This window comes from Paramormyrops kingsleyae, chromosome 15 (assembly GCF_048594095.1).
Source record: "Paramormyrops kingsleyae isolate MSU_618 chromosome 15, PKINGS_0.4, whole genome shotgun sequence".
NCBI classification, from domain to species: Eukaryota; Metazoa; Chordata; class Actinopteri; order Osteoglossiformes; family Mormyridae; genus Paramormyrops; species Paramormyrops kingsleyae.
This window is the reverse complement of record NC_132811.1, coordinates 5,888,927-5,912,943: the sequence shown is the minus strand read 5'-3', so window position 1 is coordinate 5,912,943 and position 24,017 is coordinate 5,888,927. Positions and strand designations below refer to the sequence as shown.

Below are 24,017 nucleotides of genomic sequence, written 5' to 3'. Positions count from 1 at the left end.
TTTTATCATTTCAGTGTAAATGAACTCTCTGTTGCTGAATGCAAGGACTCCTGAGATAGTTTGCCGGAAAGATGCATCACTCTGTGCATATACACTGACATAAAAACTGTGTGAGGACAACTGCAATGGAGTGGAGACTCTTTCTTCAACCTGTCTCTGCCTATGAAATGGGTTTTAATCACAAAGGGTAAAAAAAAGACATAGGTAGGAACTCAAGGTACATGGCTCACAACTCGACTTGGACTTGGATTTGATGACTTGACTGCAAAAATGATGGAAAGACTTGGACTCGACTTGGACTTGAGGGCACATGCCTCGAGACTTGACTCGGACTCACCAAAGAGTGACTTGTTCCCATCCTTGCTAATATGCATGGAATGGAAGAGATTTTTCGTCTTTTAAATGAATCCAGTGAAGTGTGTGTGCTTCGGTTTTGTGCCCGGGCTAAGATTTTTGAGTCAGCCTCGTGTGTAAATCGGTGGTTCGGACCCCCCTTTCCCCACTGTTGCCGTGGCTACGCTACCAGGCGACCGCATCAGCGAGGCTTCCTCCCAGCAGACAGTGAGAGGCAGATGGCAGAAGGGAAGCCATCAGGAGCAGGCCTCCCCGCTCCCAAAGCACAGACCCCCGTCGCCTTCCTTTTAAGCTGCTCAGCCTCGGCCTTTTGATGAAAAGTGCCTCGGCATTGGCTGCTCCCGCTTCCCGTGCAGGTGCCGCCGCGATGACGGAAACCCCGCAAGAGGAAATGAGAAGCGTGCTGAGATGAGGATTCATGCGAAGGACTCGCGGCTGTTTTCAGGAGGCCCTAAAAGCCTCGTCGTCACTGTACCTTTAATATACACTAATGCTCTCTTCTTTCAAAGCTCCAGCCGCTCTCCATGTTCCCTGCGTAGCCTAACAGCCTTCGGCACTCGCTCTGCCGGGGACGTGTCGGCTGTATAATTATGCAGAAAGACGGTGTGAAATTTGAGCACATTGGCAGGAATCCTTCTGAAATGACGAATTAGCATATTGTGCTAGAAAGTCTAACAGTCCCTCTGTTTTAATGCAGCTACACTTTTAGGTTGCCTGGATGGTCTAGCTTAGTGTTTCCCAACCCATTCCTTGGGGACCCTCAGATAGTCCACGTTTTTCTCACTCCCATCTCTGGGAGCTGGAAACGAGCAAGAACGTGGACTGTCTGGGTGTCCCCGTGGACCGGGTTGGGAGGTCTAGGTAATGCAGAAATGACATTTCAGCACAGGGAAAGTATAAAGTCAAGCAAAACCAGTGTTCTTGTATTTTGATGTTACTCTTAAAGGACTGTCAAGTTCCTCCTTATATCTGTTACACCTCCACTGATTTCACACACCTGCCGACTGGTCTGTTCTATCTCCTTTTCCTCGACCTTCCCAGGCTTCATGCAGTTCCCCCAAGCGTCCGCCCCATAGCCTCCCTCTGTTACTCTCCTGTCTGTCCTTATTCTCTGTGGCTCTTGATGTGGGTCTTTCTGGACCAGAGAAGTCTGCCATGTTGCGCCTAACACTGTCTTTCTCTCCTCCCGTCCCTTCCGTCCCCCCCCGCCTGCCACAGGCCATGGTAAGTACCACAAACCCTGAGTCAGGGACACCGTTCCTCTAAAACCAGTGTCACCATGAAATAGCCGTTTCGTTTGTAAATGTGTTCTCAGGACTGAATATTGACCCCCCCCTCCCCCATGACCGTGTGCTACTCACTGTTACTACATGGTAGTCTTCCTTTATGGAACCATACTGTGCCAGTTCTTACATTAAGTCTATGGACGTACACACATCTCCTCATGTATTCTTATAAACCAGTAGATCAGATGAGGTGTGAATATGCACGTCTCCCACGTACTTGTCATCTGCCAGTTTTTTTTAGTTGGGCCACTGTTGAACAGAATTGTTTAACTGGTGCCAGACCATTATGCACTAAATTACTAACAGCTGAGGAATGGATACTTGTATAGCTGCTATTTGTCAGCCCTTGGTAACATTCCTTGGTGTGTAGAGACTTCATTTGTTAGTTATGAGTATTTGCTGATTTTTGTAATACTTCATGTGGTTTTAATGAAGGCCGACGCGGGTAAAAGTCACACTCGGTTGCGTCTCCCCATCTGTGTGCCTGCAGTCTCTGGTCCAGAACTCTCGGAAGGCGGGCATCACCTCCGCACTGGCGTCCAGCACGCTGAACAACGAAGAGCTGGTCAGTGACCGTCTCGGCGTGTCCTCGTCATGTCAGTTGACTTCCTTAGCCAGCCACCCCCCCCCCCCCCGATCCTCCAGTGTCTTCATCTAACATCTCAGGCACCCTGTCTGTCTGTCTCTCTGACGCCCCCCCCCCCACCCACTCGCAGAAGAGCCACGTGTACCGCAAGACGCTTCAGGCGCTGATCTACCCCATCTCCTGCACCACGCCGCACAACTTCGAGGTGTGGACGGCCACCACGCCTACCTACTGCTACGAGTGCGAGGGGCTCCTGTGGGGCATCGCGCGGCAGGGCATGCGCTGCACCGAGTGTGGCGTCAAGTGCCACGAGAAGTGCCAGGACTTGCTCAACGCTGATTGCCTGCAAAGTGAGGTCCTTCTCGTCTAAGATCGTCTCCCTCCATTGCATAACTTCATTCCCACACCATCTTTTGCTGTCCCGCCCACACTGAAACAATCCTCTTCAGTTTTTCTTCTGCTAAATTAAGAACCCACTTTACCACCTTGAATATCTTCCCCGTGTCTGTGGTGCCGCCATGTGTCGCTTATGAAGCTCCCGCTTCCTGATTCACATCCAAAAGTGCGAAGAGCTTTCTTGGCATGTTTCAACCCTGTGAACGCTGGCAGGCATTAATATTGCGCAATCTGTTCAGCGAAGTAACACAAGATGAATAGCAAAAACGAGGCCGTATCTTTCTAATGCATGCCGGTAATTTGTTCGTCTTTCATTTGCATCAACCGCATTGATTCCTCATCAAAACCACAAGAGGCAAGGAGAATGTCAGACACACAGTGGACTTATGTCCCTTTTATGCAAAGCACCGTATTTCTTCAGCTTCTCCGCTCCATTTTTGTCTCTCTCAGGGGCAGCGGAGAAGAGCTCCAAGCACGGGGCAGAGGACCGGACCCAGAATATCATCATGGTGCTGAAAGACCGCATGAAGATCCGAGAGCGGAACAAGCCGGAGATCTTCGAGATGATCCAGGAGGTCTTCACCGTGGTCAAGGCCACCCACGTCACGCAGATGAAGCAGATCAAGCAGAGCGTGTTGGACGGTACCTCCAAGTGGTCGGCTAAGATCAGCATCACAGGTAGGGAGACTCAGGCACAGAAACCCATGTAAACATGTTTTCTGTATCTTCACAGCCTCCTTTTCATTGTACCTGGTTTTAAATACTCAAAAGCAGATGATAATATCATTCAATACTTTGCCCTTTCAACACTTTTTGTTCCTTTATGTTCATGGTAGATGTGACTTATGAACTGTAACATTGTGGGTGCAGACTTCAGTCTGCTACCCTATACAGGCCAACGTGGAGATCTGACTCATTGATGGACGTTGGCTTTGCCCTTGATCACAGGTTACGCCTTGCTTTTTAGCAAGCAGGCCCGGTAAGGTCAGCGTACCCTGGGGGCTTGGCCACCCGGTGACCTTGGATCTCCAGAGGTCAATGTACCCTGGGGGCTTGGCCACCCGATGACCTTTGATCTCCAGATGTCTTTTTTTCTCCCTACTTGGGGAGTTTTTGGTTCCTCTCATCTGTTATATCTCTTTCTTTCTTTTTTTCATTCATTCATTCTTTCTCTTCTTTTCTTTGTCCTTCTTTTTTCCCAGTTTTTTGTATTTCTCTGTCTTAATGATGTTGTAATGTACCCCAACACACCCCTGTAAAGCACCTTGGGGTTTACTCTGTTGTGAAAGGCGCTATATAACAATAAATTGAATTCATTTGAATTTTAATTGGTCGTAAATGTAATTGGGTGACGAGTGGGTTCTAGAACCTCAAGCAGGTAAAGGAAACCAACTGCCAGGATCCCAAAGAATGAAGGAGACTCCTCATGATATAAAATCACCTCCTACATTTGCAGGTGCATCAATTAATGTATCACTCTCCACAGTTCTGTGTGCCCAGGGTCTCCAGGCGAAGGACAAAACAGGCTCTAGTGACCCCTATGTCACCGTCCAAGTCGGGAAGACCAAAAAGAGAACCAAGACTATCTATGGCAATCTGAATCCCGTGTGGGACGAGAACTTCCATTTGTGAGTATGGCAGAGCATCGAGTTTAAGTGCATCCATTGCAGCTTCAGATTTCTCCCACCCTCTGACTGTATGCCTGACAGTTAAAGGTTACTCAGCCTATCTGCTATACTGACCTCCAGAAAACTGCCCCTCCTGCAAGTATCTATCCAAATAAAGAAAGACCAGCATTGGGCCACAAGAAACCACCAGAATAGCCTCTGCACCTTGGCATTCGTTCTGCAACTGTCCACAATTGTGCTTGAGGGACGTGAGACCCTTCCTCCAAGTGGGTGGCAGTGAAAAACCCTGCCAGATAGAGATCCAGAACCCCCCTTAATGTCTAATCAAGCCGTTCAGTGCCAATCTTCTCTGCCCTGTGAATGGAGAAGTCTTCATTCTCAAATGTTCCTCTCCTACACTGTCAGAATAAAGGGTACAGCCCCGGTGGAGTTTGTTCCAAGAGGTACAAACATCATTAATTTACCCCTAATGGTATAAAAATGTTCCTCAGAGCGGCTGAGTGGCCCAAACCCTGACACATTACATCGGTAAACATTTTGGCTGGTTATGGGATGGTGTCAGACAGGGTCCTCATCCATTGTTGGAAACTGATGACTCAGTAGTCCACTGCTCAGAGTCTGTGCTCCATTTTACTCCTAAGTGTAATCTCTGGGTATGATAAGGATTCTAAAGACCCTGAACATAGTATTACTCTCTGTGAAGACTGAACCTGGGGAAACCACCTGCTCACGTTTCAGATTGACATTTTCAGTCATTTTATTTGGAAATTCACATCAGAATTGCCTTTGTAATTACCATTATATCTGGTATCAGTATTCCTCTAAGATATATAAAGAGCCTCAGAATGTCTGTTAAATTGTGGAGTTAATGGTTCTACCTCAAAGAGCCATAAAAAAATCAGTCTGCTGCCAGACACATCATAGAGTGCGTGTTTCTGTACCCCAAAGCGAATGCCACAACTCATCAGACCGCATCAAAGTGCGGGTTTGGGATGAGGATGACGACATCAAGTCCCGGGTCAAGCAGAAGTTCAAGAGAGAGTCCGATGACTTCCTGGGGCAGACCATCATTGAGGTGCGCACTCTCAGCGGGGAGATGGACGTGTGGTACAACTTGGGTAAGTCCAGACTGCATCAGAGATGAAAAGCCTTCAGAGTGCATAATGAATTTTCTCCCCAGAATGCTGGCAGGAAATGTACAGAAACCTTTGAATATTTCGGACACCGGAGGAACTCAAAAACGATGTAGTTTCCCGACACAAAAAGGTTTCACAACGCTATTGCGGTGAAGTGGTTCGTTACTCTTAAATGCGAGTGATGCTGTGAGCGTAGGGCAGTAACGTTTTCCACCACAACTGTAGCAGTCATGCAACGGAAAAGTCAGACGTAATGATGGTGCTGTCTTTGGTCACACCGTTCAGACAAACGCACAGACAAGTCTGCAGTATCTGGGGCCATTCGGATGCACATCAGTGTCGAGATCAAGGGGGAGGAGACAGTGGCTCCGTACCACGTCCAGTACACCTGTCTCCATGAGGTGAGTCCCGCATTACTGCTGAAGTCACTCCTGCTCACTGAATGGCTTCACCTCATTGTGACCAACCAATTACGCACATCACTCCAATCAAAAAACTTCACCCAAGTAAAAATTGAGCTGTTTTTTCCCTTGAATTAGCTTATTTCTTGCCCACTATGCTATTCAAATTTATTGCAAGTGAAATGCGGATTTTTCTGCCGCTACGAAGTTTGTTTCTGTGCCTTTTTTTCGAACCTGATGCCAGCCACAGGGTTTTCTTGCTTTCACACCTCCAGCCGACTTTCATATGACCCAGAAGGGAATGAGGTAATGAGTGACAGACAGTCGGCTCTCACACTAGCTAGTGGTAGCAGCCGGTGCTCTCTCACCACCTGGCGCCGTCGCCGCCCCGCGGACGTCGCCGTTCTCGTTCTTGCCCGCGCGCTCGGTCAGCCGGTCGATGATGGCCGCGGCCTGTTCCGGCAGCACCTGTTCCACTACGTGACCGACGTTCAGAACAACGGCGTGGTGAAGATCCCGGATGCCAAGGGTGACGACGCCTGGAAGGTATACTATGAGGAAACGCCGCAGGAGATCGTCGATGAGTTCGCAATGCGCTACGGCGTGGAGTCCATCTACCAGGCCATGACGTAAGCCCTCGGATGCAGCCCGAACATCCTGCAACCTTCTGTGAATGCAAATCACCGGCATTTTACTCCTTGCCTTATAACAGTTATGGTAACTGACTATGTCCTTAAGCACAGGACAGCAAAACTGCAATAATATATGTAAGCTATAATATGTGAGCAGTAATAATTAACTAGTTGTATAATTGTAATGGGTTTATTGGCTATCCCCTTAATAGGCAGAGATAGAGTCCTCTATTAATGTTAGAGATGATGCATTAAAAGTTACTACGAGAATAGCAAGTCGTAAGTGTAAGTTTTATGTGGCATCTGTTCTTTGGGGGGGTGACACTGTGCTTTGTAGTAAGTGTTCAGACACACCATCACAGCCGCCCGTAGAGGAATCAATCAGACCATGACATCGTCTCTTCAGTCGTTTGCTTAGCTATGCCCTAACATGATTACTCTGAGAATGTGACGAGCATTTCAACACCGTGTCAGTGTAACTCGGAGACCTGTTGTTAAAATGTAACATGGAAGGGAGTCATATGACGCGGTGTGTGGCGAGAATGAAGCCTGTCAGCGCGGGATCAGAGTCATCTGTGGATTTGAGTCGCACATGCACTGCCAGTCTGCTTTTGCAGTGTTAAACTATTAAAGTATTAAACTATTCAGGTAATAAAGGACTTTGGACCATCTGCCAAACCTGCACCCTTACCAAATATAGAAAGTTATGGTCCATCTCATGTATTTGCATACATTTTCATATGATAGCTGGTTCCCTGGGGCGGCATGGCGGTGCAGTGGTCAGCACAGTCGCCTCACTCCTCTGAGACCAGCGTTCAGGCCTCCATGTGTGCAGTTTGCATGTTCTTCCCGAGGCATCGTGGGGTTTCCTCTGGGTGCTCCGGTTTCCCCCTCAGTCCCGAAACATGCTGAGGTTAGTTGGAGCTACCAAACTGCCCATAGGTGTGCATGTGTGAGTGAATGGCGTCTAGGTGGGTGCCCTGTGATGGGTTGGTGCCCCACCCTGGGTTGTTCCCTGCCCTGCACCCATAGCTTCAGGGATAGGTTCTGGACCCCTGAATAGGACAAGCATTTGCAGAAAATGAATGCAATTGTCTGTATTGCTACTGGCAAAGCCCCTCACATACTTTTTTTGCTTTTAGTTAGTTATTAGTTTCAGTTATTTTTTAGTTAGTTTATAGTTGCTTTTGTATTTGGCTTTGCAATGCTGCCACATGCGCGACTCGCATACCCGGCTGAGCCTGATCCTGCAGTGACGAGCCCCAGTGTCTGGCTCCGCGGGGGCTAACCAGCGCCCCCTGTGTCCTGCACCCGGCTTCAGCCACTTCGCCTGCCTGTCATCAAAGTACATGTGTCCCGGCGTGCCGGCGGTGATGAGCACCCTGCTGGCCAACATCAACGCCTACTATGCTCACACCACCCAGGCCACCAACAACGTCTCCGCCTCCGACCGCTTCGCCGCCTCCAACTTCGGGGTGAGTTTCTGCATGGATCCACGCTGCCCGTGGAATTCGCAAGGCAGAGCATGCGAGAGAGACACCCCCCCCCCACCACCACCCTCCAATGCAAGCAGAAGCCAGGCCAAGTCTCGCATGTTTACTAGGCGCTGGGTGTCGCATCGCGGATAGCGGGTTTAAAAGTTGTGTGGGCTGCCGCTGTGTTTAAAATACATAGCTAGGAGTGAATCATAGACACTGACCTTCCTCTTGCATTCATTATTTAAGGAGTGCGCTTCTGGAAAATACCAGCTCAGAATTGCTCAATGTTTCAAGCTCCAATGTTTTTATCTTAACCCCGTCTGTGTATTTGGTCGTGTCTGATATGTCCACAGAAAGAGCGCTTTGTCAAGCTACTGGACCAGCTGCACAACTCTCTGCGCATCGACCTCTCCATGTACCGGGTATCGTTATTCACTCCTATACATTAATTATTATTTATCAGCCTTTAGAGGGCCGAGGTCCACATTACAGTTAAATCCTTCCCTTTACGTCTACAATGATATCTGCATACAAATTTAACAGTATTAAACATAGGCTGCTGAATTCATTTGCCCGCAGTAATCTTGGATGCTGTCAGTCTGACGAATGACCATAGTTTAGTGTGGGCGGTAATGACTGGCGATGCAGATTTTTTGGCAGACGTCTCAAGGCGCAGCCTCCTGACCTGCGCGCCTGTCTGTCTGTATGCCTGTGCTTGCCTGTGCGTGTTGGTGTATAGAACAACTTCCCCGCCAGCAGTACTGAGAGACTGCAGGATCTGAAATCCACAGTGGACCTGCTTACTAGTATCACTTTCTTCAGAATGAAGGTATCATTTTCTCTTTTCCTTCCATTCTTGCCCAAATTTAGCGTTTTTCTTTTTTTTTTTAGCTGCTCTCCTTGTCCGGTCTCCTACTTTGTTTAAATTGCTCCCTTTGCTTTTCACGTTTTCCTTAATTGCACCTTTCTTATTTAATTCCCGGTTTAGTTATTTATTAGGTCACGCCAGAGCTCCCCATGTTTTCAGAGACTTAAATCAATGCTTGTCCCAGGTCCAGGAGCTGCAGAGTCCACCTCGAGCCAGCCAGGTAGTGAAGGACTGCGTGAAGGCCTGCCTGAACTCCACCTACGAGTACATCTTCAACAACTGCCATGAGCTCTACAGCCGCGAGTATCAGACTGACCCGGTCAGTTGGATATGTGGGACACTTGTTCGCCTGCTGTCCAAGCTGTGCAAGAAATGTCTTTAAATGTTAATCTGTCAAAAAGGGATTTCTGTATGTTATTTCCTTAATTTGTATTTCGTAATAATAACTTGGAATTCTTGACTTCTATCACTGTGATATGCTGGTGTCTCCAGAACAAAAAGGGGGAAGTTCCTCCAGAAGAACAAGGTCCCAGCATCAAGAACCTGGACTTCTGGTCCAAACTCATCACCCTTATTGTGTCCATTATAGAGGAGGACAAAAACTCCTATACCCCTTGTCTCAACCAGTAAGTAATACGCTCCCAGTTTGTACACAGGATAATCCTCCTTGTTCAAGTAGTCTGTGAACACTACTCATGATCTGGCCTACCACCTCCTCAGGTTCCCTCAGGAACTGAACGTAGGGAAGATCAGCGCAGAGGTGATGTGGAACCTGTTTGCTCAGGACATGAAGTATGCTATGGAGGGTGAGTCTACCACCTTCGATTTCTGTCTTTACAGCCGATAGTTCCTTGGGCACAAGGCTGCCCAAAAGCAAGGGTTTATGTGTAGCATCCGGTTTAGAAAATGTCCCAAGACGGCTGATTCTTAATGGGCAATATTTCAAAGAATGTTAATTGAAAGCTCTGCCTTTTATCCTCCCTTCTCAGAGCATGACAAGAACCGCTTGTGTAAGAGTGCCGACTACATGAACCTACACTTCAAGGTGAAGTGGCTGTACAATGAATATTGCAAAGACCTGCCTTTCTTCAAGAGCCGCGTCCCAGAATACCCAGCGTGAGTACAGCAACACACCCCATAGTATATGTGTGTCGTGCACTGCAGTGTAGCAGCCAACATGTAAAGTTCAGCTCAACGGAGGCCTGTCAGACACTGAAGCCCACCAACGCATTCAACACTTCATACAATTGATACGATTAACAATGGTAGACAAGCGTTAGCCTTGTAGCAATACAAGATAATTGTATGTTATTATTTAAATCAAGCCTGTGCTGACATGAGTGGCAATGTGCTTCTGTGGTATTTATAGGTGGTTCGAGCCATTTGTGATTCAGTGGCTGGATGAGAACGAGGAAGTCTCAAGGGACTTCTTGCACGGTGCCTTGGAGCGAGACAAAAAGGATGGCGTGAGTTTGAGTCGCTTTTATCTCTACCCTCTACCTCTTTCTCTTCCTCTCTCTTCATGAAATCGCTGTAATTGCTCGACTGAAAAACTGGGCAGAGACAAGAATGCCCCCTAGCTGTGTAACACAGTGGTGCGCTCTGCACTGGAGAGCACCAGGATAGACTGGAAGGAAGATTCTAAACTGTGTGGCAGGGCTAGAAAGTCTGGAACCTTGTGGAGTCTTGCGTGATCAAACATGCATGGGAGGCTTTAGGTCCGTGAGCCCAGGTGGGCAGGAAACGGCCATCTGCAGCTCACTAGGGCCGTCGCTGTAGAGAATTAATGAGGTAATTCTCAAAATCTCTGAAAGGGAGGGCGGCTAATAAGAGCTGTTCGCGATTCATTAGCTAAGGTCTCCTCTGGGAGTGTCCTTAGACTTTCCCCCGAACCAATTACTGCCATGCTGGACAACTACCACCTGGCTGTCTTGGTCTGTAAACGGCCCTTGTAGTCTCTCTTTCCGTTCCCTTTGTCCTTTTGTATCTGTCAAGCTTAAAATTCATCTCCATCTATCTCTCTGCACCTGCAGTTCCAGCAGACCTCTGAGCACGCCCTCTTCTCCTGCTCTGTGGTGGATGTCTTCTCTCAACTCAACCAGAGCTTCGAGATCATCAAGAAGTTAGAGTGCCCTGATCCTCAGATCGTGGGTCATTACATGAAGAGGTTTGCAAAGGTATCACTCATGTAGTGTTTCAGCATATGCACATCCTGAACTAACAACACTTAGCCTGTTGCTGATTTCTGTATTCCTTTTCTTACTGACATTACAGCATTTGATGTGTACTTATAGTAGTAGTCAAAAGTCTGGACATACCTACTGAAAATCATTGGTTTTTCAACAAGATCCTAGACACACTTTGAGGTTATGGTATTAAGTATTAGGATAGAGATGGAGTGCTGCGACAGATGACCTGGCCCCCACAATCCCCCCCCCCCCAACCCTATCCTGAGTTGGCTTAAGGAGTAAGAGCGAGGTAGCCAACTTGTGCCCAGAACTTGTGGAAACTCCTGCAGGAATGTTGGAGAAGTATTCCAGGTGGCTACATCTGCAAGCTGGCTGAAAGAATGTCAAGAGCCTGCAATGCTGTCATCGAAGCAAAAGGAGGCTGTCTAAAATTTGAGAAAATCTTGAGTTGTTGGTCACTTCCCTTAGTCTTTGCGATATTTGATATGTGTTACTTCATTGCCTCCCAGCCTTTTACCTATAAGGTGAATAACAGCTAAAATAGAGACAAATGCTTTAAAAATAGGTTTGTCCAGACTTTTAACTGGTAATGTAAATACCTCTGACTGATTCTGTATATTTGTTGATGTATTAGTTGATGAGATGTAAATTTACTACATTCGCACAGAAAACTTTGCACTCTGGTCCTCGGTCCATATTCTTCAGTTCTACTTCTTTTTCTCCTTCAGACTATCAGCAACGTTCTCCTGTCCTACGCCGACATTATTGCTAAGGACTTTGCCAATTACTGTTCCAAAGAGAAAGTGGTAAGTCTTGCTGCCTATTTTGAGGAGGTGTTCAATTAGTGAATGTGAGTTCAAAGTTTTTATGAAGGCTGAAATTAAATATCTTTCAAGTCATTTATTTTTTAGATCAGCACTTCTTTAAGTGAGTAATTTGTAGTCAGTTTTGGCATATAATTTGTTGATTGATGTCTCTTTAAAAGCTATTTGAATGAATTTCTTCAAATTTCATTGAAATCCCGGGGCCAGGGATGGAAATATTCAGCTCTTAACTCTCTTCCTGAGCTGAACTGAAAGATGCTTCAAAACATCGTGGATACTATGTGTATAACCTGAAATCAAATGGTAGAAAATATTAAATGGTAATATCCCTGGTGGGTGTGGATTCCACGTGTACATGAATTCCGTCTTTGCAGCCCTGCATCCTCATCAACAACATTCAGCAGTTACGAGTCCAGCTTGAGAAGATGTTCGAGGCCATGGGGGGGAAAGACGTGAGTGGGTTTGCTGAGGTCCGCTCGTCCTTGCCTTCGGTTCCAGCGGGAGCCGGTATTTCCCTGCATGCCTCGCTGCTCCCTCTGCCGCTGTGACCTTCACGCTCGCGTGCCGCCGTACCTCCATGCGAAATCTCCCCCACCTAACTGGCTGTCTTTCGTAGCTTAACGTGGAGGCCAGCGATATCCTGAAGGAGCTACAGGTAAAGCTCAACAACGTTCTGGATGACCTCAGCAGGGTTTTTGCCACCAGGTGAGTGTTCAGGATGCCCAGGTCTTTGCTTGGATAAGTACTCAGTAAGAACACTTATGTACGATAGGTAGTTGCTTGAGTGTCAGTAATGACCTCCCACATTCAGTGTGGCGTGCTTAGAACATCTGGCATTGAAGTCATGTGGTTTTTAAGGGACAGAATCCACTAAAGCAGTTGTCTCGTGGGTTTGGTTAGTTTCCAGCCGCACATAGAGGAGTGTGTGAAGCAGATGGGTGACATCCTGAGCCAGGTGAAGGGCACAGGCAATGTGCCAGCCAGCGCCTGTAGCAGTGTCGCCCAGGACGCCGACAACGTGCTGCAGCCTATCATGGACTTCCTGGACAGCAAGTGAGTCTTCTCACGTCTAGAGCTGGAAGTAATATGGATGAAGTTCTGACTGACTGGCTGAGGTTCAAAACACAACTGTAGGGTAATGTCTATGGCTGGGGTTTACGTTTGGGATCTAAGCTGTTTCATTTGGTGGTTGTTGGCCGTGGTTAGGAGGGATTTGATCGTTCGGGCTTGGGGGTGCCGCTGGTCCCTTTAGACACGTGCAAGCCATCGGTTGTCAGCTGCCAATCCGTAGGCAGTAGTCTCTCGTCCCAAAGTAGCTGGTGTACTTGCCGCACGTGGGAGGACTCGTGGGAACAATGCTACATTGTCATTGGCTTGGAGTACGCTGCAGGAATTAGTCCTGCTGTCAAGAAGCAAGTGTTGATCCCTCCATTAAGATACCACGCAGGGAACTGAAGCGGAGACGGGCTGACGGTAGGGTGTCCGAGTCGGGTTGGTTTGTTTAGTTGTGTAGGGATTGGTGAGAGGTTCCCCTGCCTGATGTTGTATGACAAAAGGAAACCGATATCTATGGAGGTGGATCAAAGGAACCCGGAACAGTCATCCCCGGCATTGTGGCAGGCAGAGAATCCTCGCTGACAGTCATGTCTGACACAGACTCTCAACATGAGTAAGCGGAGACTAGAATTTGGGGATTTTCTTAGCTATGCATACTTTGCAGGTAAAAACAGCTTTCTTTGTGCCTGATATTGATCTCATACCGGTATATGTAACAGAACGTGTCTCCACATACATGCAATGCATCGCCACTGTCCAACGAAATCCATGTTTGTCCACTTTTTGATGACTATGACTTTTTACTATAGATGGGATTCTCCTCTGTCTAGTGATAGCATTTGACCAATGAAAAGATGTTTAACTAGTATTTAGGTTTGCACTAGTCGATGTTCATATTCATGAGGGTCATTTGTGTGGGTTGCTTTATATCCTCCTGAGGCCCAAGGAAAAAAATGTCCTTCAATTATAGGTTATTTGTCTTTGGAGGAAATAAGACATCTTACAATATAGATTTAAAAAAAATAATAATATATTTTTAATTTCACAGCATGTCCTCTTTAGTGTACAAAAGGAATAAATATGTTTCCTTACATCAGTGAAAAAATAGATGCAAAAACAACATGTCCACTACAATGGACATAAATGAATGGGTGGGATCTCAGGAGGATGCTGCTAATTTTAACAACTTAACGGTGATAGCTAAATATCTAGCTAATGAACGTCAATGTTAACAGTGAATATAAAGCAAGATTAGTTAATACTTGACATATTTCCCAAACACTCCAAATAAGCCCATTTAAAATATTAAACACTGATGGCTGTGTAGGTTTCTACTTTTAGTGCTATGGGTGTATCATTGCGTGGCTTTAAGTTTTACAAAGTAGCCTTTGAGAACATGTGTTTTTTCCACTCTCCTGAAATAATGGAATTTTAGAGGTTTTGGATTTAGCTAACCATAGCTGAGATACGTGGTCTCTCTGTCTCCGTCACCCAGCCTGACGCTGTTTGCTAAGATCTGTGAGAAGACCGTGCTGAAGCGAGTACTGAAGGAGCTGTGGAAGCTGGTGATGAACACCATGGAGAAAACCATCGTGCTGCCGCCTCTGACCGACCAAACGGTTAGTGCCGCCCAGTGTCCCAGGACACTCTTGCACATACGGGACTCGCATCCCGTCTCAGACTCCGTTAGAGCGCCGCAAACTGCACTGCAGCCGCACGCTGCCGCTCAGGGTCTGGCGCAGACGTCGCCGGGAGTCTGCGATGGCTCCTTGGGAAGTGGAAGAGCGACCGGAAGAGGACGGCGCTGTCAGGTCCTGCTGCGGGGGCGTCTGCTCGCACTGGCGAGAATGGGAGTGTCTGACGGAGTCCAGGCTGTATGATTTCCTGCATCTGAACGTCATTGTAGTCCCGCTGAAGGAGGAAAGACCTGCAATACCCCAACCCACTTACCTACCAGCAGAGAACCCTCCAAGTTTCCATTACAAAAGCCATTCTAAGTGAAGCCATTTGGCGACAGACAAGGGAGTGCACCATTCCATTATATCCCTGGCTCGAGTTGTTCTCGAAGCCATAAGTCACAGTTTCTGTCTTGCGAACCCCATTTTGTCTATTCTAAAGTAAACCTTAAATGTAACATTTGCATACGTTTTTGGTTTGGTATTGACCCAGTGTTGAATAACCGGGAGGAAATTGGATAGATTTTTCTTTCAAGTGATGCAGATATTGGTCCACTCAGAACTGTGACTTTTGGTTTGAGCATTATATGTTTGTCCATTTTTATTTTTATATATATATATATATATAAAATTTTATTTTGATATATCTGTCTTTTTATTTGAAAAGAGCCCCATATCCTTCTCTTGGAGAATAGCCAGAAAGAGTTTGAGAGTCTCTTGTTAGCATGGTTCCTCCCCAACAGAGATTCGCTTATATGAAGTCAGTTGGTGGTCAGTCATGTGACCACTAACATCCAACCAAGAGCGACTTGTGGGCTGCAGCAACCGGCAGCTCCAAGGCCAGGCTGAGAGCCGCTCCAGGAGCTTGTGCCACAGCGTAGCCTCGCTGTTGGGCGGCGCAGCTTCCCAATGGCCTCTGGGATTGTTGACTGATGCTGGTTGGCTGATCTGGGGCTCTTTTGCGGCCTGACTGACCCTTCTTTCTGATTATTACATCCTGCGCCCACCGCTCTCCCACCACAGATGATTGTAAGTACGGCACTCCTCTGTGTGTCTGTCTGTCCGCAGTCTGTCAGTGCAGGTGCTCCGTCCTTTGCTGTGTATGGCTGCCAGGCTCCCCTCCTCTCTCCTCCACGTCACGTCTTCTCCCGTCTTCTCCACACGGGCTCAGGTTTCATCCTCCTTGGTTGTTTCTGCATCCTCTGTCCTGGTCTCTATCTGGTCCTCTGTCCTAGCCTCCTCTCTATCTGCAGCAGTAGCATGGTGCATTCCTGACTGACTCTGACCAGGCCTTCCTCCCCCTCTCTCAAGCCCCCGATTGGGTCGTTCCTGCCTCCCACTGCCTCTCTCCCTCTCTCTGTCTCTATCTTACACTCTCTTTTTCGGAAGAGACACTCTTTTGCCACCAATGTTGCCTTGTACTTCTGCACCGTGTCCTGGGACTTCTCTCTGGGTTACTTCAGCACTGTTGTTTAATATATATTGCCCCTCCCCTCCCCTCTTCTCCGCCTCCTCCTCCACCCTGCCCTTGTTTGAATTGTCCCCCGTGTGGATCCGTTGCTTGCGTGTGGACTACTTAATCCACTGTAGTCTGCACTTCATGTTGATACAGGCCTGCTGTGTTTGCCTGTCTTGGTATGGTTCCATGTTTTTACGTTCGAGAAACCTTTCTTTGATTTATTTTCTTTGACCAAGTGGGAAGGCTAAGCTTTAATAATGCTGTACATTATCATCAAGGCCGTTCTCTGTTGTCTTACCCCTGTTTGGATTAATCTTAATGAAGAGCTGAGTATAGCTGGTGTTTACTCAGCACTCGCTGTATACCCTCCTACTCTCAGTGGACTGCATGGTAAACAGCCTGTGTAAATTGATACACAAATGCAACGTCTTATGTTGGTGTAAATGCACTCACACATGCACTCACAGATGCACACATTGTTATAACTCACCGTTCCAACACAGATGCTAATTAAAAAGTCTAGTTGCTCACTTTTATCTTCATTTTTCAGAAAAATCTAATAATTTGGTTACTTCCTTTAAAATTCCGCAGATTAACTTTAAAGGTTCTTTACATTAACTGTACCTTCATAATGCCTTTATAATGCATTTATAGAACATTATGCCTTAACAGCTTTAATATACATTAATAACAAGCATTATATGATTATGCTGTTATAATGTTTGTTATCATATAATGTTTATTATTGTGTATTACAGCTGTTACGGTATGTTAGGATATTAAGATATACTTTCCTGCTGCTCAAGAATGTTCCACGAATGCATTATGAAAGTGCAATTAATGTAAAGCTTTACTGGTTATCGTTATGATTATGCTGTTTGATTGGATTTTCTACAAACTGGATTTGTAAAAGATGTTTTTTGGTAACACTTTACTTAAGGTCATGCTTTTAGTTATTTACAAACACAATCAAATACATTCATAAAGCGTTATAAAAATGGCTATAAATATTTAGAAAAATAACGTAACATATTATAGCCATTGTATTATGCATTATGAAGCTGTCATCTGTAATGCACAACAGATACCTTTTTAATGCATTATAATGGTTGGTATGAGCATTAAGGATGCTTTGTACTGCATTATAAAGGTATCTATAGTGCATTATATATGAGAGATTCACAGAGCAGTCATAATGCATAATAAACATGACTATAATGTGTTATGTCTTTTCATAAATATTTATAGCCATGTTTATAATGCTTTATGAATACATTATTATATGTTAAGAATGTGTTTATAAATTATTAATTAAAGCATGGCCTTAAGTAAAGTTTTTGTTTTTACTATATCTCCATAAGGATTGCCAGATTGCCAGATCTTCCATCTCCCCAGGCAGACTGAGTGTACATTCCCTGCATCTCAATCAGCCGACCTGCTGGGTGTCATTGGTGTGATTTGGAGTACAGGCTCCATATTCTAACATGAAGACATACGCAGCAATGATCACTGCACTAGTGACAATCATTTTTGTGTTTTTTCTTTTCATGTCAGAATGTTTTTTTTTTTGCACGGGGGAGTTAACTTTGGGCCATTCGATTTAAAAATAACAAAATCAGTATCCACCTTTCTGATATGTCGAATAAATTGTGATGAGTTCATTAGTTTGGTATGTACCGTACCTTTTATTTAAATGAGCAGGGCTGATTGGCTGTGACAGATAGGTTGCGATGTTTCAATAGGTTACATCGTCATCCAATCAGACCCTGGGGGAGTGGCTTTTCCTGCATCGTTAACAACTATCCTCTCTTTGCAGGGCAGGGTGAAGCTTGCTTGTCACAGTGATGTAAGAATTAAAACACTTCAGATCAATGTGTCCTGTCCCTCTTTTTCTCTCTCTCTCCGTCTCTTCACTTTGTGTTACTTGGCTCTTCATCGAAACAAATGGGTGGATGCAGCTCTTGCTCACCTTTGTTTTTAGATGGTGTAGTCCTGCCACTCTGTTGTGCCTCTTCTCAGTTAGCTGCCTGTCTGCCTGCCCCACACCCCCGGCACATCAAACACCTAACGTCTGACCTTAGCATTAAGAACACAGAACACACAGGTGACACGCACACACAGACTGTGTTGAGACTAGTCCAGCGTTTCTCAACCCAGTCCAAGGGGACCCCCACACAATTCTCATTTTTGATCTCTTCCAGCTCCCAGCCAATCAAAAACACTGAATACCTGGTACAGGTGTGTTGGGAGTTGTGAAGGAGCAGAAATGTACACTGTTACGGGGTCCCCGAGGAATGAATTTAGAAACACTGGGCTAGTTGCTACTAATGACCATTCTGACAGCTTGCTATGATCCTTGGATCCACATCGATTGTTCTTCATGGATTTGGAACTCACTATGTCTAAAAGTGGATGTTTAATCTAGGATGTTTGTTACTGATTGGATAGGGCATTTTTCTTTTCTTTTTTTTCACCAGCATGTTGTAATTGACTCTTAGGAACTTGTTCATTCGTCGTTATATCCTGTTAAAAGGTTTCCAGAGTCTCGTGTACATGATGAGTCTCGTAGTCCCATCACTTAGGGCATGGGGGTCACCGGTCGCTGAGACCTGTGACTTTCTGTCTCTCTCTGTTGAGTTTGTTTCCATGCCGTGACTTCCGTCTGCGCTGCCTTGCTACGTGTGTGTGCATCTCTGGAAGACAGGGAGGTCCCTGCGCTGTGGGTCATGAGGATTGAGAGCATGCAGGCGTGCATGTTTGTGCGCACACGGAGTTCTGCGCGTGTCGTGGTGGTATCTAACCTCCTCTGACCTCTCAGTCTGTGGCTGCCCTCTTTATTGTGATTTGTAGACGTGCTGCAAGATCCTGTGATAATAATACAGCCTCTCTTCCTTTCTCCTCCTCCCTGTCCACCTCTGTCATATTCACACCAACCAGGGAACCCAGCTCATCTTCAACGCTGCTAAGGAGTTGGGGCAACTCTCCAAGCTAAAGGTATGGCTGAGAGTTAGCGGTTGAGTCATTTTGGGGCTTGTGCTCCTCCCAAAGACCATAGGAAATGCGATTGGTTGCACTCTTAACGTTCTGCTGTCTTTTCCCAGGAGCACATGGTGCGTGAGGAGGCCAAAGCACTGTCCCCCAAGCAGTGTGCCGTGGTGGAACTGGCCCTGGATACTATCAAGGTACTCCACCACGTCCCTTCCTGTCAGGACTCTTCCGGTCTTATATCCCGATGTCACAAAGGAGCCAACAGTTGCATGCTTGATATCACAGGCACACAGTGGGTGTTTCTCAATACCAAGAATGCAAAGATCGTACTCGTGCTCTCGGCAAGAGTGGTCCTGCTAACTTCCCTCCCCAGAATGAACTTAGGACGCAATGAATCATGGGATTGTTCTCATTTGGCGAGGATGCACCAGATGCATCCTTGCTATCTGGGGCGAGGCGAGAACGACATCTGGGGTCTTCTGTACCTCCGTTCTTAGTATCAGAACTGGTCTCCAGCAGTGGATGATGACGTAAAATGGGTACGAGAGAACACAGATACGGTGAAGTGCACGTATTGAGAAACACCCAGTGATTGTGTATCTCCATTCAAGCTCAAGTTATTTGCTTTATACACAGATAAACATGTTTTGACGGGTAGATTTTGAATATAATGGCAGCAAATAAATTCTGATGTCTTTTGGTCAATTGAGTCTAGTGAGTAATTCTGACATGCAGTAAAAGGTTTTTGCCTTTTGCCTAATGGTATCCTCCAGTGTCGCATCACTCATCTGTGAAGGTTTGGCCGCGTCATACGGCCCTGACTGTGCCAGTCTGACAGATGTCATTATTGTACCTCTTCTCCTAGCAATACTTCCATGCAGGCGGAGTGGGACTGAAGAAGACCTTCCTGGAGAAGAGCCCAGACCTGCAGTCCTTGCACTACGCCCTCTCCCTCTATACTCAGGCCACAGACAAGCTCATCAAGACCTTCGTCCAATCACAGAATGCACAGAGTACGCCCCCCCTCCTCCATCATCCTCCTCAGCCCCTAACCCCTTTGTTTATCCGCCTTTGATCTCCTCGGCCTTCACATCCGAACCCACGCTCTGATAGGCCCCTGTCCTCACTATATCTTCTCATTATTCCACAAGCTGCTTCTTTTTAAAAAAAAGCATATGGTTTATCTTTTATTAATGTTTGTAGAGCGGAAATTTGGCCCATGCTGGACTTTCAGGCTCTTCATAGTCCTAGGCCCTATTTAATAATGACAGAACTGAGAATTTTCCGTTACAGCCTTTTCTCGTTAATCCAGCTCAGCTGTTATCAGCTCCCAGCTGTAGTAGTGCTGATGCGGTACTGATATCCCAGAGCCCTCCTGTGCCTTTATATAAGTACGCAAACCTCAGTAAAGGAAGCCGAGAGGGTTTATTTTCCACATTGCACAGTTAGTCAGTGTCTTTGACACATGCAGGTGAGTTTCCTTCACACTGCGCGGTTTCCATAGAAGAGGGAGCTGAGGGATCTGGGAGTCTGGGCTGTCTTCTAACTGCCCTTTTTTCTGATTCTGCTCCTTTCCTTTTTTGTCTTCTGTTTCTGCTCTTTTTTTCTCCCCTTCTCTTCTTTCCCTCCCATTCCCCCGTCTCTCCGCTAGTTCACGGAGGGAAAGGGGTCAGATACACCCTTTCCGAGGATACGTACCCGGAGAAGGGTACGTGTGTCCGCGGGGCCTGCAGGCCCATATTAGCCGGACTTCCAAGAACAAAGCTGCCCGTTGGCATTGAAAGCGATCGCGCACACACACACACACACACACACACAGCATATGGCTTGATGTGTGTGTTGTGTACACACATGCATGTACGAACCGCTGCGTTTGTGGACATACATATGTGTGTATGTATGGGAGTTCTGAACCCTCAGAGGCGTGACCGGACGTCACCTCTGAGACATCAGAGAACGCCAGTTGGGTGTGGGGGCGCGGCCCGCTGATGTTCCGCATACGCCTCCGTTGTGGGGCTCGGTAGCGGACATTCTTATGCCTGTGCGTGCACATGACTGAATGAGTGAGCGATTGGGTGAGTATCTGCGCTTATTTCTGTCGCGACGGGCTAAGAATGTAAGGGTCTCACTTCTTTTTTGCTTGGTCTTTATGAATGTTGGATGGAAACGATGGCTGGCTCAGTTTGTCTGCAGGGGGCGCCCCTTTGTCACTCCTGGGTAGCCTCTTTGGGGCTAACATCCCCCTTCCACAGTCGATTTCCCCTCCCCGTGCAGTCAGGAACCATGCATTCATTCCCTTTCGCATCATATGGGCGTGGCCAATGGCATCACCCTAAGAGGATCATCCAATCCCACATATTCCCATCAGCCCTATTTTTTCCCTATAGGAGTCACTGTTTAAAATAGGACACCACCTGGTGTTCCCGTATTTCAGATCTATTCTTGTAAAAACCTGTACTTCTAGTTTGTAGCTTGCAGTGACCCGATTTTCTCAGTCGTAACCCGAGTGAGATTCTTCTGCAGTGTTTGTTACACTCTGTATAGCTGCCAGACCGTGTTTGCATTACCTTCAATTAAGGGATTTTTATTTTATCCAGGCAAGTTTGTTTGCCTCAATCTCATGTAGGATCAGGGGCACTGCTATAGGTTTTGGGCCCCATGAAAGCACATCGTATCGGGCCCCCAACCCAGATCAATGCAAGTATGTTCCAAATTGTTTAGGGTCCTAATCTACCCCCCCACGGCACCCCTGCGTAGGATGTTAACTCGACAGCACTGTTTTTTTAGTGCATGCATAGGTGGGTCAAGTATAATCAAATGAACTGCCCATGCACGTCCTTCTGCATTTTTGCTTTTGTTTTTGTTACACAGATCAAAACAGGTGAATCTTACAGTATTGTGCTGAATTCAAATTTCTAATCAGGATTGACGTATCGAGTAAGGATTTTGATTGACACACAGTTAAACCTTACGCTCTACATGCATTTACAGTACACGTGCATGGTGCAAGTGACTCATCTTAAAGACAGAAGCGTATGATTTTCTGAAAAAATTATGAAGGAGCGAGGACCCTATAAACCAGCTGGTAGTCTTCCTGGGGAAAGCACAGGCAGATGGGGGCACCTTTCACTGCATGCAGTGATGTCCTGCTGGTTCTGCCATAGCTGCCCCTGGTGCTAAAGGAGGGAACTTTACTGGCCTGTTCACTGGCCTTTAATCACCCAGCAGAACCGCTTCCCTCTGGGCGGAGCCTTGGGGCTGTTCGTGGTTCGTGCGCCACCTCGCCTTCAGAAAATAAGAATCTCTTAAACAGCAACAGAAGCACTTACCGGGTACATAAGCAAGCTCTCGATTTGATATTTTAAAAACATTTTCGCCTGCTAAAAAGTGTCCATTTCTTTTATGCATGATAGCCTTTTGTTAGGTGGTGGTATGCAGTGAGATGGCAGCTCATCTAAGTGGACATGAATCATAGCACTCAGTCATATCATAGGATTTTGGGGGGGCGGGTGGGTTTGAGTCACCTCGATATATTTAGATATTCTTCCAACTAACTGGTCCTGGTCCTGATGTTGGCTTCACTGGACAAGAAAATTGTCATTTGGAGAGATTTTCACTGGGAGGGACAGATGGATATAATATCAGTGGTGTGGAAGAGAGCTGAAGATTAAGTCTTCAGCTTCAGGAATAAAGTGCAGCGGCGAAGCTGAGATCGGCTGTAACGCTCCGTCATTCCCTGCGTTCCAGCCTGACATGCCCCAAGCACCCCCCCCACCCCACCCCCCGCTGACAAACTGGGCCGCACCGCATGCCTCCCAGAACCAGTAGCATGGAACTGAGGCCTTATCCTGCCCAGGGCTCCGTCAGAACCAAAACCAGCAAGGACAGAGATGCCCTGCAGTGTGAGCACACTGACTGGCGCTGAGACCCATGTGAGCGCCGTCTGGGAAGCTGTATGCCTGGAAAGATCGTAGGATCTTCTCTCTCAGTACAGTTGCAGAGTGAGCCATTTAAACCTTCTTCATGCAGCCCAGTCATTTAGGCTGGCTTTCCAGATGGTTCTCTGTTTTCTCTACACTCGACGCCAGTTTAGTTTCTGGTGATGAAAGTCCATAAGTGACTGGGCTGCTCTCAGGTTCTACAGAGCCCGGGCTGGATCGTAAGACCCGTTTCCATTATCACCTCCTCCTTATGCCTGCTTTAATCAAGGAGAATCCAGGAATGGATCTGACCGGATACATGTCAGCATGCGACTCTTCTACACCTTGCCTGCTCTGGTGAACCGAAGGACAACAGAAGACGACCACCTAATAATCCAAATACCTCCTCTAACACATCCTGTTTCCCACAACCCATTCTTCCTGCTCTGCACCAGAGTCTCGTTGGCTAGTAAAGCCAAACTGCAGCTATGGATGGCAGCTGAACCAACCCAACTGTCTATCTAGGAGCACGTCTCTTAGATGTACTGTGGGCAAGCAATGTGTATAATGGCATTGTTCCACACTGATGATCGATTCCTCCCAAGAAAAACAATACCCAAAAATAAAAATATATATATAAAGCATCCCACTCATAGCTGTGACCTCTGCTCAACCCAGATTACAGCCTAATCACATGACAGGAAGCATCATCTCAATTCTTCTTGACATATATCATTAGCGGTGCACTGCCTGAGCTAATGAGCTGCGGAAATGTACTTTTCACTTGGTGCCTAACTGAAGATGGTTGAGATGAGGCAACTTGTCTTGATTAGTACCAAACCACTATTGGAAGAATACAGATTTAATTATTCTAATTCCTTGTTCCTTCTTGTACTGGCCTGCTTCATTCCCAGGTTCAGGTGTGGATGACGCAGTGGGAGAAGTATCCATCCACGTGGAGATCTTCACTCACCCCAACACAGGAGAACACAAGGTCACAGTGAAAGGCGAGTCTCTCCCACACGGATTATCTAAGCATTATGCTACCCGAGCATATTCTACATTTAAATTTTACACATTTAGCAGACATCTCTGTCCAGCGAGGCAAATAGCACATTGCCAACATTTGTCCTGTCAAGG

General features: G+C 46.6%; 1 protein-coding gene across 1 annotated transcript in view; it reads left to right on the top strand.

Annotated features, from left to right (window-relative positions):
• Window positions 1–24,017, top strand: part of unc13a (unc-13 homolog A (C. elegans)) — a 46,329-nt gene that overhangs the window by 18,226 nt on the left and 4,086 nt on the right. Inside the window, exons 14-40 of the mRNA XM_072700094.1 lie at window positions 1,573–1,578; window positions 2,131–2,205; window positions 2,357–2,576; window positions 3,073–3,300; window positions 4,109–4,250; window positions 5,199–5,368; window positions 5,672–5,787; window positions 6,253–6,416; window positions 7,741–7,894; window positions 8,251–8,319; window positions 8,637–8,726; window positions 8,950–9,084; window positions 9,258–9,391; window positions 9,486–9,571; window positions 9,755–9,881; window positions 10,135–10,231; window positions 10,799–10,942; window positions 11,683–11,760; window positions 12,153–12,230; window positions 12,395–12,483; window positions 12,679–12,831; window positions 14,330–14,453; window positions 18,907–18,963; window positions 19,071–19,151; window positions 19,823–19,970; window positions 20,609–20,665; window positions 23,792–23,884. Of these exons, the coding sequence (XP_072556195.1) occupies window positions 1,573–1,578; window positions 2,131–2,205; window positions 2,357–2,576; window positions 3,073–3,300; window positions 4,109–4,250; window positions 5,199–5,368; window positions 5,672–5,787; window positions 6,253–6,416; window positions 7,741–7,894; window positions 8,251–8,319; window positions 8,637–8,726; window positions 8,950–9,084; window positions 9,258–9,391; window positions 9,486–9,571; window positions 9,755–9,881; window positions 10,135–10,231; window positions 10,799–10,942; window positions 11,683–11,760; window positions 12,153–12,230; window positions 12,395–12,483; window positions 12,679–12,831; window positions 14,330–14,453; window positions 18,907–18,963; window positions 19,071–19,151; window positions 19,823–19,970; window positions 20,609–20,665; window positions 23,792–23,884 (3,115 nt within the window). The remainder of the gene's footprint in view (window positions 1–1,572; window positions 1,579–2,130; window positions 2,206–2,356; window positions 2,577–3,072; window positions 3,301–4,108; window positions 4,251–5,198; window positions 5,369–5,671; window positions 5,788–6,252; window positions 6,417–7,740; window positions 7,895–8,250; window positions 8,320–8,636; window positions 8,727–8,949; window positions 9,085–9,257; window positions 9,392–9,485; window positions 9,572–9,754; window positions 9,882–10,134; window positions 10,232–10,798; window positions 10,943–11,682; window positions 11,761–12,152; window positions 12,231–12,394; window positions 12,484–12,678; window positions 12,832–14,329; window positions 14,454–18,906; window positions 18,964–19,070; window positions 19,152–19,822; window positions 19,971–20,608; window positions 20,666–23,791; window positions 23,885–24,017) is intronic.